The following is a 15,098-nucleotide window of genomic DNA, read 5'->3' as shown; positions in this document are numbered from 1 at the left end:
TAAATTATTTGAAAGACAAACAATGATCGTACATAAAATAAGAGTAAACTACTTAATCTTTAAACCAATAAATACATCCACAATTTCATTAGGTTTTACACTAAAATCCAGCCGGCAAACGACGATTTGCCATCATTATTGCTGATAATAGAACCACTGTGATGAGTCGGTCCCGTTCTGACCAGGACATCGTCGCCCTGATTTACGTGTACAACTGCAGTTCCGGTAACACTGCCGTCTATATTATTGTGAGTTCCCAAAAAAATCCAGTTAACAACAACGTTGTTAACCACCAACTCCGTCGTGAAATACGCGTTTCCATACAGCCTTATCGTCCAGGTAAACACATAGAGGCCAGACCTAGGTGCAATAAATGTTCCCATGTGAGGATGGTACGCATTCTCTACGTTTGTTATAACTGTGTCAAACAAAATAATGTGGTGAGCAACGGATGCAGGCGCGTTAGAAGATAGATACGCGTAAAAAGCGACCATGTCAACCGGCACCGTTGTAGGCTGAATATAAAGCAGTCGACCTAGAATAAATCAAAATAGCATCATACTAATAGCATCATACTACATCCGTTTTTCTAAATGATTCTTGCACTTGCTTAGTAAGCTTCAATATGTGATATGTTCCCATTTAATAGTTCATAAATGAAATCCAGTTCATTTATTTTCAAAAGATTCAGTACAAAACTAAATTATTATCATTTTTTACAATGGTAAGGACCTTTAGATTTCCATTTTCACTTTCGCAAAGTAAATGGTTCGTTAAACGAAATGGAAATAGCAATTAAAGTACCTTTTCTAACGAAGGGCTTATTGAAAGACACGGATATTTCTTCATTTGCTTCAGATAATGGTACATCTTCCTCCGGTTTATCTTCGTAAGAAGTGCTAAACATAGTCTCGAACTCTCGGATCCTCGCCTTCAACTGGGCGATCTCATCACCTTGATTTTTCACGGTATTTTTTAATTCGGTCACTTCTAATTCTAGTGGTCGCTTTTCTAATAGAGAAATTCGCTCGTCTTGAGTTTTCTGCAGCTCTTGAATTTTCTGAAACGCCAATTTCCATTCAGGATTGCCATTTATATCTTCGGCAGAAAAATGGCTAAATAAATTGAAAATGAAAAACATGCGAGTAAATGTTAAAATCGTTATTAGCGTATCCATTGTCTTCCTCTCCGAAAGATAATAATTGGATAAATAACGCCAGACCTGTCGGTCAAGAATTTGTACACAACTTTGCACCTGTTGATTCGATTGATAAGAGCTACTAGACGTAGCCTGAAGAACAAAGATATAATGCCAGACCAATAAGACTCTATTTATTTATTTATTTTTTTATAATTATATATTTTATTCAGAAATATGCAACCCTTTACAATATCTGATTGCCCCGGGCCAGGACAAGCAGTTAAAAAATCTTAACTAATAAACAGATTATAACAATCGAATAAGTTCTAATATTTTACCTCTATATATTTTTGTTTTTGAAAAATTCAACATCAAATCCATTTCTTTAGAGAGAGACCTTTTGAAAAATTGATCTCAATGCCCCGTGTTAAAAGTTTGATTCTACTTTCAACATTTTTTAAATATACGCGCCATAAATTTCTATCTAGCTGAACACACAAAATGTCATCACCGATGACTTTTTTGATGGGATCAATTAGGTCGTAATCAGTAAGGTGTTTCCCTTGACTGGTTTTCAAATCGCTGTTTTTTATGTATAGCGGTTTACTAGTGCGGTCAACCGCGACAGATGAACTTGTATTCTCTGACTGGGTATTTGCCATGCTTCAAAGAACACAGGTAGACGCAGGTAGACACAGGTAGTGTTAGTTGACAGGTGAGTAATAATCACAATCACAGTGTAGAACTTATATACAGTATATGAAAAACTTATTTACACAAAATGAAATTGCACTTACGCAGGTTTCACAATGCACAACGCATAACTTTGTATACACTGAAAAACCTCCTGGAAAAGTCCATCACAAAGACAAGACGCCTATTTCCAGAGAAAAAAGTCAAATAATCACGGAGCAAAAATCGACACGTCCGACCTGCTCAATGACACGTGACCGACCATTTATTTATTATAAGATAAATCAATTAAACCATATAGTGATAATATTTCTGTCCGAAGATAGTAAGAAAACTATTTTTTTAACCAAATTTCTCAAATACACAGAGTATGATTCTTAATAAAAGTTAATTCTATTTTTTTTAAAATCAGATTAAATTCATACTTTTATTCAAGATAAAAAGTTAAAAGTTGTATGTACTTTCAACGTTCAAAGCTTACATTTTAATGTTATTTGTGCAATTAGAAGTAAGTCATCAATCATTAAATGAAAAGTAATTTGTGTTTCTTTTATAGTATATATTTGAAATTTTGTTATTGTCTTCACTTTTGTTTCTACGTTATGTTCATCAATTTTCATAGTAATATTTAAAGTCAAAATACATTTTGGTGAAGCCTTCTACAACTTATATCAATGTTCACCTCTATCATATATATTTAAACCTTAATAATTATAGACCTCTTTGTTTTAACGGTTTTGAAAAAACAAGCCGGGACAAAATGTTTTTAAATTATTTAGATTTAATTCTTACAATGTACATTAATTTATAATAAAATTTACTTAGGTTACCATATTTCTGTGTATTTAAGTAACAAAATATAGAAAATACAAACCGATTATTAAACAAATAGTTACAGACTCTCATCTTTTTACACCAGCAGGGTTTTCATTAAAAAAAAGAGCTATTCAAAGAGAGTATTATTCAATTCTATGTATGGGAATACAAACAAGCAAACACATCAAGCATGTTAGAGAGGGAACTGTTTGTTTCCTCACCCGAAAAATGTTTTTAACCCGCATATTACACATCACTGTAAACATAACAAATGTCTCAAAGGTTAGTAAAATAAGATTTACTACAGCTTATTCTTGATTTGTTAAATCATTAAAAAAAATTATTTTTTTTGTTTTTAGCGAATGTCAACAGTATTTTAAAAGCTTATCTGCCTTGACGTCAGGGACGAGTCTTAATAAGAGGCAAAATAACGCGGTGCCCTTTTAAATAAAATTAGTTTTGTAAACAATTTATTTTATCATTTTTCCAATGAAAAATGGCTAAATAGACCGTTAAACATTTTTAGTACCTATAATAATACACATACTTAACATCTGTGGACTGCTTCTCTAACATACATGTAGATATTTGCTATTATCGGCAATGTCGCCATCTTCATATCCCGCATTATTCACAAAGGAAAGCACTTCACTGTTTAATTCTAGAAGTCAAAAATTCAAATTTTATCATTTTACTAACAATTTTAAGTTTGGAATGATGTGAACAACATTGTTAGGTCTTAATTTTTATAATTTGAATAATTACAGGTTTTATTACATAGAACAATTAAACAACTCTCAGGAAAAATTGATTTATTACAAACTTTAGGTTTATCTCAAGTGTACGGCACAATTCGATTTCATACTCCCAAAATTTCAGAACAAAAACTGTTTGTGATGCAAAAAAACACATTCTTGCTAAGGATTATGATAAATACTTTTAAAGGAAAACATAATCAATCTAATTATTTATAAATGAGAATGACATCAACATGTAAGGAAGGAATGGTAGGTGTGTTATTATTCCAAAACAACGTGCCTATTTATTTTTCCAGGTTGCACTAGCTGATCGTATATAACTGTATGTTTTATTTCTATCTCATTTACCTTTCAGGACTAATTGGTGAATCAGTAGTAATATATTTCAGGAATTTTTAGTATGGAAATAGTTAAAGGATATATTTCTAAATACACATGTAAGTTTGATAAGTCCAAAACTTTTTGTATGGATGGAACTGTATCACCACAGTCCGTCAGCGTATAGGACTATGTGCAGTATGGTCAAATATCTGCCCCCAATTTTAGCAAATTTTTAAATAGTGTCGTATAAAAATCAAATCTTTATCAATCATTGTACAGTGGACGCCTACCACTTTAATCTTGATTTTAGTCATCATTGTCATTTGCTATTTATCTATGACGTCAATTAAATGACCTAATTCCTGCAAATTTGTGAACAAATGAAAATATTTTTGCTTTATATTTTGCATTCGGAAGTATAGAGCGCAGGTCTGCTCAAGTACGATTTTAACACATGTTTTTCTACAGATAATTATACACTTTATACTAAAAAAATCGTACTTGAGCAAGCCTGTGCTCGATGTTTCCCAGTCCGAAAACCATCGGAAACCCCCATATTTCGCTACAAAATTATCCAAATTATTCAAATTAGGCAATCTTCATGACGGCATTTCTACATTATAACGTCACTGAAGTGATAACCTTTTGCACCCTTATTTTCAATATGATTCTAACTATCTTCCACCTTATTTTTAAAGCACTTTATGAAACTTTAATTTGTGGGACAAAAAATGCATAAAACGATACATAGTCCGTTCCTTTGGAGCTACAGTTCATCAGGAAGTAGCATTTTAAAAATGCATATGAAAATAATTCGAATCTATAAATAAAGTTTACTAAAAAAGAAAAACCCACTATTGAAAATCAATAACCATATTTTGTATATTGTCAAACAGTGATTGTAGTGCCTTTTTCATTTTTGAAACACAAGGTGGCAAACCTATTTTTAGATTAGATATCCTTGAATATTTCAGCAATATTTTAAAATTTATTGTCGACATATTGTTCAAATATCAATGATAAAGTATTTCATTGGAAAGAAAATAAATTAAAAAAGGACAGTGCAGCTTAGCAGAAATAAATAATAAAGCACTTTCTTAGATATCCCATCTAAATTTCTTTTATCAATGTTTATAACTCTACACATCTCTAGCTTATTCAAAATTACAATAAAATAACAATGAATGATGAAAACCCAATATGAAACCATTTATTGTGTAAAATTACTTATATTATCCTCATTACGCTGGCATTGAAATTTTATGAGGTCAATTATCAAATTGATTAAACTCTCAATTTAGATGGAAAAATTCATAATCATTGTTAGAAGTTTCATGTTTCGTATTTACTTGAAAGGTCCTTTTAAAACGACATTAATTCATAGAGGTAATTGATTCCTTAACAGTTTTAGATTATTCTTCAAGTGCCACGTCTGAGGGACTTGTATATATCCGAGTTATACTAGTATATAAAATGTTACGGTTTGTTGATTTAGGACCGAGGCTGGTTATTCGAACTTCTTGAAATACTAGTTATATCTTGTAAAAATTATTTTGAAATGAAGAAGCTATACTAAAGAAAAAAAAGGAAAAGAAAAATGAAATTGTTAATTTTATTAAGAAAGATAATCATTATTATTTTTTAATTATCTTACAAGCACAGAATTGGTTGCCTTACTTTGCGTATAAACTTGTTACGTCATACTGCCATATGCGTAACAACTGAAATCGAACACACTTATGGCGGAAGTTGGATTGAACAGAAAGGAGTAAGTATTCGCGAATTTATGTCAGCTTTAAGGCAACAAACATTCTAAAACTGATGTCAGAACAAGATTTTATTTGTTGATTTACAGACTTAGTATAATCCACCCGCCAAATGATGATTTGCTATTCACATCGCTTCTTATGATACCATTATGGTAAATTGGACCGGTTCTTATAAGGGCATCGTCATTTGCATTCATATACACAACAACGGTGCTACTAACACTGCCATCTACATGGTTTGGGGACTAAAGTACACCGAATTAACGACTTCATTTTGTACCACTAATTCAGTTGTATGAACCGAGTCCGTATTCAGTCGGATTGTCCAGGTGAACACGTAAATTCCAGACCTTGGTGCAACAAAATTACCGGATGATGTGTGATAGGCGCTTCCAAAATTAGATACTGTCTTGTCAAAAACAATAGGCCGATGAGCATTTAACACCTTGTAATCAGACGACAAATATGCAAAAAAGGCAACAAATGCAGGGTACTGAGTTGTTGAAATAGGCCTTGACAATCGGTCTGAAAAAGAGATCGGTATACTTAAGTTAATTTTAAAATCAGTCATTATTGTACATTTACCAATCACATTACGATGATTACTCCTCTTTAAAATGTATTTTAGAAAAAATACATTTCAGATAGATATTATTATTTTTTTTACATTGTGAATATGAATGAATTAAAAATTGTTAAGATGCATATATCTCTATCACAACGGTAATTACATTATAAAGAGACAAGTTTTTTAACAAAACTGAAAATGTTTATAGCTCATACATAAAACTTTTTTTTTTAATCACAAATGATATTAAATTTTGTGATATGAAAAGCAGAGGGAATATGGAAATTTATAACAATACAAAACTACAGATGCCTACTTATTTTTCTTACTGATGGATATATTTTCGGTGGAAAAATATAAACATGTATTTTTAGTTAAAGAATCAGTGATGAAAAAATAAATCAAGAAGTACATTTGAGATATTTTAAATATCATTGCATGTCATACGTATATGTCGACGAGACCAGTCCGGGCATAATATCACATAAATAAGATAACAATTAAATTTATGTACTGAACTAGTACATCAAAAGTTTTATGTTTAAAATTAATTCATCAGGGGAAAGGGGTATACATGGAGAAATTGCTTCATAAAAATTTTATCAATTTATGTATGATTCGCTTCTTGCAATTTTTTGTAAAATCTTTCCTAACTTTTTTGCCCCCCTGCTAAAAGTTCGAGTTTCGTTCGTTCCATTCAATTTTTTTTCCGATATTTGAATTTAAATAAATATCGCCTTCAAACATAAATTGGGACCCAGCACAGCCTCCCTTGTTGCTATATGCCTTAATAATTGTGAGATAACAGAATCAAAGTAAGATTATTTTCTACAGGAGTTATCACTCTTATCAGAGGGACATTCCACCTTATGCTTTCAAAATATAAATTTTTTTATATGGACTTTTAATATCCATTGATGTTTTTCAAACTTTTGAATTCATTCCCTTCTTCTTTTACATGTAATGTTAATCACAACTTTTTTATAGCAACCATGAATAACAGTCGTTAGCATTTTAGCCTGCGCATAACTGATTGGCTACCATGAACAATCAAAAACATGACAAATGTAACAGTACAGAAAAAATTACCTCTTTTAATAAAACTCTTCAGAGGATTGAGCAGTTGAGTTCCAGATGACAACCCTTTTTCAGTAGTTTCTGATGCATCATTTTTAGCCTGTACACCAATATCTAATTCTTGAATCCTTGCCTCCAACCGTGCGATTCGATCACTTTGTTTTTTTCGCGGTGTTTCGTGATTCTATAAATCTTTGCTCTAGCGTTAAAATATCTTCCTCCTGCTTACAGATTAAAGTATGCAACTTTTCAATTTTCCGAATCACCATATTTAAATCAGGATTATAAAACAAATTGTCTGTTATCTCTGCAGAGACATTGATTGAAAAATTTAAGATAAAGCAAACAAATGTTGATGATAATATTAACCACGCCATTGCACGTCCAACAATGATTAAATCAGATCTGCCTGAACATGTACCTACCTTGTACATTTATACTAAAAATTGTTGCGATTATTGGAATTGATAAGAATTTCTCAGAAATGTGCAACTAGATGAAACGACCTCGAGGTTAAAATACATATGTTACTTATGGACATTTTCTGTAGAAATAGGTATACGTGTGTTTTAGATAAAGAATCTGGGATGATAAAAAAATCAAAAAGTTCATTTGAGATATTTTAAATATTTTTACATATATACGTCGACGAAATCAGTCCGGGCATAATGTCTCATAAATCAGATACCAATTGTATTAATATTTGCGACATAAAAATTTGTTATGCATAACGCTAAAATAATAGATACTGTCAAACTTAATTAGCTTCGAGTACTCCACCTCCGTCACCATATGTAGGAAACACTCTGCGTTGTTCTGTAAATTAAGCTTTTGTTTTCATTTTAAATTCACATTTATACAACGTTTATAACATTTGTTAATTATATCAAATGAACCTTGTCCTCCACATGCTCTATGATATGCCCAGAAACAAAATAAATCAAAATTGTTTTAACCTAACTAGTATCTAGGTCAAGTTTGATAAGTCGGAATAAATATTAAGCCCTTGTAACAGCAATTATTATGCTCTTATCAAAACGTTTGGTCCCGATTGATAAAATCTGTCTTTAAATAGAAGTAAGAATACCAGAAACTCCTGATGATACCTAACTCATTGAACTATTAAACACAGTGTAATTCGAAATTCTGATCAACACTATCCAGATTGTTTTAACATAATGATTCATTCTCACGAATATACAAAATTATGATATTTTGTAGACTATATATTTAAATTTCATATTTTTGCAAAATTTTAGAGATTAAACTCTTATAAATTATGCGTACATTTTATAATTTTGCCGAAATAAAATCATTAAAATTAAATTTAATAACACAGTTTTTTTCTTATCATTTAAAAAGGTAAAAAGATATTATAGAGTTGAGGGATTTAAAGATATAGTTTTATTTCTTTTCTTTGTTAATCACTTCTGCATGTACAGATTATCATATCGCTTGGTTTATCATAGAATTTCGACACAATCCTAAACCCACTTAAGCCATTTAGTTTCTGCTATCTGTCTGAGTGCTATCTGCATTTGAGATATTGTATTTATAAAAGTTGTTAAAGAAAACTTACTTATTTAACACCCATTTATATATGTTATGATATTACAGTTTTATTTTTACATTGTAATATACGTTAATATATAAATAGTGCCTGTTTGGGAGGGTAACAGTTGAAATTGACACCCCGAGAAAACCATTGTCAACCGACGCGAAGCGGAGGTTGACAATGGTTTTCGAGGGGTGTCGATTTCAACTGTTATCCTCCCAAACAGGCACTATTTATTTTGTTATAATGAATGTCTTAATTTTTAAGAAAATTTTACTGCTTTTATATAGGAATAACGTGAATTCTACAGCGAACCGTACGCGCATAATTTTCGCGCATGTAACAATTTTTAATGTTACCCGTTGCTTAGTGTATTGCTAACGCTGAGGGTAATAGAGCGGATTATGAACTGCGTCTTAACCAATCAGATTTCAGTATTTAACATGAAAGTATAACAAAACCAATTAACAATGATTTGCAATCCCATTTGCCAATAATATCTCATGGGAAGAGTAAGGCCCGCGTTTCCAGCAGACCATTAGTTAAGTTGAATAGTTTTTGAAAGTGAAAGAACAATGTACTTAAGACCAATTCTATGTAAGAATCAAAGATTTATAAAAGAGTCTGGCCACGCATAGTCACCAATTTTCCTTATATTTCATACATGGACACACCTAGGTGTAAAACGCAAAAAACCACTAAAAGTTGGTTGCTAGGGGTAACCGTTGCCATGGTAATCGAGGCTAAAGATAGAAAAATAGCGAAACTTACCTACTTTGAAGCGATATTTGGAGGTTTTGCCCACTAATATAAACTACCAAACACATAAAACAGCCTTTACCAAAATACCAAGCAAACAACCTACACAAAATATTATATAGACATGCAAAAAAAATCATCAAAACCGAAAATAATTTTTAAACTAACCTTTTTAACGACATGTTATTGTTGATTTTTCAATTGCTATCGTTTGGCTTTTTTGTTGTTTTTTTTTGGGGGGGATACGCACTCTGTTCTAGCAAGTAGTCTCAAAATCGCCTTATGCATACTGTACTTGTTACCATGGAAACCGTTACAAATTTTTGAAATCAGTTTTTTGCGGTTTTTTAATAAGCCGAAATAAGAAACTATTAATTTCTTACATTCATATATTTGTCCATGCTATATATATATTATTATGAAAATTGACATCCGTTGCTATGGCAACAAGGCCAAAAAATAGGAAAAACTAAGAAATTGAAGATGATTTCGATATGCTTTAATTCCTAATTTTAGAATTTTTTTGCAATTGTTTAAGTTGGAACTTGTGAAAAAATATCTAAATTTTTATTATATACCACAAAAAGCTTTGTTATGCAACAGAGAAGTGTTGTTGCTATGGAAAATTAAGTTGCGTAAAAAATCAAACAAAAATTCTTACTTTTTGAAAAGTCCATTGCAACGGGAGTTGTTTTTAGAAAATTTCAGATTTTTTTCAAGTGTCATTAAAGTTAAGGACATACTTTATTTTTTCTCACCATTTGATTTTATATATTCATTCATTATAAGGGAATAATATACATTCAAAGATGCCTAGAAATATTATAATTTTCCTTATTTTTAAGCTTGTTACCATAGCAACGGTTCTCAATTTTCATATTTAAATTCTTAATTGCACAATCATAAAAGTCTTAACCAAAAAATCCAAGATTTGCACTTTTTATTCAAATTAAATAAAAAAAAAACAGCTTTTAAAGTTTCTGTTAGGTAACCATGGAAACGCTCTAAAAATATGCGTTTCTCCATGAATTTTTTTCTTTCTTTTAAAAAATGCCAACTATTTTTAATAATATATTCTACCCTGGAAACCCCAAGTTCTGCACATTACTCACAATATGTTCTCAAATAAGCATTAAAATGCCATTTTTACATCTTTACCCTTGGTTACCATGGCAACGGAACCACATAGCAATAAACAAATGGTGTTCGGTTTTTTTTACTTACCAAAGTCTATCAAATTGTCAAGTATGAAGAAAATCCGTGACTATGCGTGGCCACCGAATTTTGATTCTTACATAGAATTGGTCTTAATATTGATAAAAATCATTATTATGTTACTGTATAATCTCTCCAAGTGAAATCTAAAAATGCAATAATTTTCGGAATGAAACACATGATTAGATACACACAATCTTGTTAATACTGAGTAACTAGCTCAACTCAACCATATACAGATTTTTAAAACCATAATGCTACCGACTAAGATGCCCTTTTTACAAAACGTTTATTAAGCATGCGACCTGAATTCAAAAAATTGATTTTGTTCTCGGAAAAGCAATAAATAAAACTCGTCTGTCATGATTGTATACTTTAAACTTTGTCACTATTCTTGATATTGATAAGGGATAGTCATATTATTGTAGCAAGAAGAAAGAATACCAGACAGGTACTTGGTTGATCATACCAGCCTCTATCAAAAGTGAGAATTGTTTAACTATGAAACTCTGGCATTCCTTACGAAATACCATTCAAGATTTCTGTCTTGAATAAAGAGAAATATATTATAAACAAATAAATTCTGAATAGAAACCCCTTTATTTAATAAAGGGGGAGCTGAAGTTACTAGAAACAGTTAAATTGTTATTAAATCCCGTACCTTGTAGCAAAAAGAACAAATATTATTTTAACTATTCTTAACTAACCGGAAGATATCTTATCGGCGAAGATAATAAAATGAATTGATTATATCTTAAGAAAAAACAAATCACTTTAGTAATATAATATATTAAGATGTTTAAATCAAGTAAATATAACAAGATAAACTAATATTTATAACATATAACATGCATGTAATATCTAAATTTTCTGAAGTGCTAACGTTGTGCATTTACATAAAATTTACATAACAAATAAGATTTGGAGACCAAAGAACATTTTTAAGCTCAAAATTTTCAAGTGATTAATTATCAAAATTATTGCATTTGTATTAATACTACAGGAAGGTGTTTGGAATCAAGAATCCTTTTAAGAAAAATATGTTTTAGAGTGGGTTTCTTTAATTTTGACTCAGGTAGTCAATCAGAAGGCTTCTATAAATCGTTAACCCGAAATTTATACGATTATCAGCCACGTATCTATTAAGAAGCTAGCAAACAAAAATATCAGAAAGACGAGATACATGTATTTATTACATAAACCATATTTTTCTACATAAGTATCCAACCGGCAAACGATGACCTTCCATTTGGGAAGCTCTTGATCTCACCATTGTGATAATCTGAACTGGTTCTTATCAGTACGTCATCGCCTTGATTGACATTTACAACAGCAGTGCTACTAACACTCCCATCTATAAGACTTGCAGGATTGAAATACAACGCGTTAACGATGTTATTGTTAACAACAAGTTCAGTTGTATGATATGATGGACCGTACAACCTTATTGTCCAGGTAAACACATATAGACCTGACTTTGGTGCGATAAATGTGCCCATATGAGGATGGTAGGCGTTGCCGACATTTGTAATAACTGTATCAAAGGCAATGATTCGATGGGCAACTGAAGCAGGTATACTGGAGGATAAATACGCGTAAAAAGCCACGCTGTCCAAAGGCGCTGTTGTTGGTTGGATACTCAGCAATCGTTCTGAAAAGAGTTGTTTTCCCGTTTATATCAATCTGATGAATGAAGCTTAAAGTGTAAATTGTTTCATGCATCTTACAATTATGAGAACGAATAGAGTTAAATTTCGTTTCACCACCTTTAATTACTATAGCAGCATGACAGACGTTAACACCTTATTCAGTTTATATTAGATCTGCTGTAATTACCTTAATCAATATCAAGATGTTCGTTCTTTGAAGATAACACATAATTACGTGAATAAGTAGATTTTGATGTCATTAATCCGACTTCAAAGAGCAAATAGAATGTATTCTAATTTTTGCACTTGAGGATTACTGTAATTAAGATATTTTAAACCTCAGTTTTAAAATCGACAATACTCAGAAAAAGAAATGTATTACCTTCCCTGTCTATGTTTCTATAAGACCGAATGGGATAACCTTTGGAATCGGAATATTTTTCGTATTCTTTGGTTTCAATCGGAGCATATTCTTCAACTTTTTTAGCACTCTCTAACTCTTGGATCCTTGCCTCCAACTGAGCAATTCGATCGTTCTGTTTTTTCACGATCTTTCGGAAATCGATTTCTGTTCGCACTCCTGACTCTTCGGGTCGTCTCTCTAACATTGATATTCGTTTGTCCTGCGCAAGCACAATTTTCTGTAGTTCTTCAATTTTCTGAATTGCATATTTCAGATCTAAGTTACCATCCGTATCTTCAGTCATCTTGGCAAAGACATTACGGGAACAGTTGATAGAAATGAACAATCCAGTAAATGTCAAAATTGAATTTTGAGACGCCATTGTGAATAAAACGACGCAAAATAGAGAAATGACTATGTTATTTATCTTAGAGACATATAATTTCACCTTTGTCAAACTGATCTGAATTGATAAGAGCAAGTTACAACTAAGCAGGTTAAAGAAATATAAACGAAATTATTTTTACATTGCAATTCTAAGTGATTTTGTACGTATGTTTGATTAAAGGTTCATGATTTCTCTCAATACACGAATCTTTTCTCATTCAAATTTCTTCATACAGTTACATACTATCTTATCTAAATTAGCCATTTCATTTTTTTTTAATTCAAATTCTTCCCAGGCAAAGAGTAATCTGCCAATTGAATCGCTTCTGATGACAATATTGTGGAACGTTGAGATTGTTTTGATTATGACATTATCACCTTGATTTTACAGATACATCTGTGATATCATTTAATTTGATAAACTTATTTCCAGTTAGCAAATTGTTTTGCCAACTTTTTGTTCAGTATTGTGATATGGCAAACTTTTGATAGATAGAATGAAGGAGTCTTAAGTACTAAAATAATTTCAAATAAGATCGCAACTAAAACAATTCCAAATATTGCATTAAATTTTTAAAGGCAAACATCATTACCGGCCAAAAGTAAAGAGAAAATAGTTAAATCTCTAATGTAAAAGTAATTAGTCTATAAAAATACAAGACTTTCTTTTTTAGAGATACAAATGTATAAATTCATGCACATGTGCTTCTTTGATTTATACAAAACTTTGCATTTCCACCCTTGATGTGTGTTATGTTTATACAAATCATGAATTTATATTAAAACAAAAATCAAACTAGAAAATGGATTTTTGGATCGAGCCATATTATTTAAGTAAACATTTTTTTATCTGATTAAACTTATTCTTCATACTTTTTTATAGCATTTGATCGATATGTTAAGAACTGTTATTATCTGCACCTAAAATTATTATCATGATGTACATGTACATGTATATCTACATATGGCATTCTCTTATCGTTTTAGTGAACGTCATAACGTTGATATATTGGCAACATTACCTAGGTAGACTCACTATCTTCCTTCTTTTTATTTTCTTTATTTGAATTTTATCAAACAATAATGCATAGTTGATTCAAAAATTTTTCTATGAAATTTGAATTATTTAACAAAACTCTTTTTCACAGCTACTTCTTTGGTGTGCATGTTTTGCATCGTTTAATTCTGATTACTTTGTGTCAATGAAAAAAGTAAACCAAATCCAAGCCATCAAAAATCACATATAAGTCATATTTTTAATTAAATTTAAATTAAAATCCATCCAGCGAATAAAGATAAATCCTCCAGATTACTTACGATAGATCCACTGTGGAGACGGGGGCCCGTTCTTACCAGGACATTGTCGCTCAGATTTACTCGCACAACTGCTATACCAGTAACACTACCGTCTATACCGATCGGATTAAAATATATCCACTTAAGACAAGTACATGTAGCTCGGTTGTGTAATATGAATTATTGCCGAGGAGTCTTATTGTCCAGATGAATCATTGAGCCCGGACTTTGGTGCTATGAATTTCTCAGAGTGGCTATGGTAGGCGTTTCCGACGTTTGTTACCACCTTATCAAAGGTAATAATGTGATTAGCAACTACCGCAGGAGTTTTGTATGATAGATAGGCGTAAAAAGCAACCATGTCAACCGGCACCGTTGTTTCAGTAGAAGTGAGAAAAGAACGTACTGAATATCGATATAAGCAGATATTATTACATATTACATGTATTCTGTTAAAATTCTTGCTATCAGTTCCTGTTATGTCACAAAGAATGAACATATAATAATACAAGCAGTATATAGATTTATGTTAGTATGAACCCTGTCCCTAGGTAAAACCCAAAATATGAGACAAATACAAATGTATATAATCAAATTAATGTAGTGAAATTTAAAAAATAGTGTTGCAATGGGCTGTGAGCGTTTATTTATGTAACACCCCAGCTAAAAAAAATAATTTATTCCTTAAAAT

The 15,098-nt window shown here is 31.1% G+C and overlaps 1 protein-coding gene and 1 pseudogene across 1 annotated transcript; both read right to left on the bottom strand.

The window, feature by feature from the left end:
- Positions 1-18: 18 nt before the first annotated feature.
- LOC128184397 (uncharacterized) lies at positions 19-7,531 on the bottom strand (annotated as a pseudogene).
- Positions 7,532-11,845: 4,314 nt separating this feature from the next.
- Positions 11,846-13,112, bottom strand: LOC128184393 (complement C1q-like protein 2). The gene is made up of 2 exons (XM_052853845.1): positions 12,704-13,112; positions 11,846-12,323 (listed from the first exon to the last, which is right to left on the bottom strand). Exons 1-2 carry the CDS (start codon positions 13,104-13,106, stop codon positions 11,884-11,886), a joined length of 843 nt encoding a protein of 280 aa, XP_052709805.1. The 5' UTR covers positions 13,107-13,112; the 3' UTR covers positions 11,846-11,883.
- Positions 13,113-15,098: the final 1,986 nt, after the last annotated feature.

This window comes from Crassostrea angulata, chromosome 5 (genome assembly GCF_025612915.1).
Source record: "Crassostrea angulata isolate pt1a10 chromosome 5, ASM2561291v2, whole genome shotgun sequence".
In the NCBI taxonomy this organism is placed as follows: domain Eukaryota; kingdom Metazoa; phylum Mollusca; class Bivalvia; order Ostreida; family Ostreidae; genus Magallana; species Magallana angulata.
Note: the sequence above shows the minus strand (reverse complement) of the source record. Positions and strands in the feature narration are given on the sequence as shown.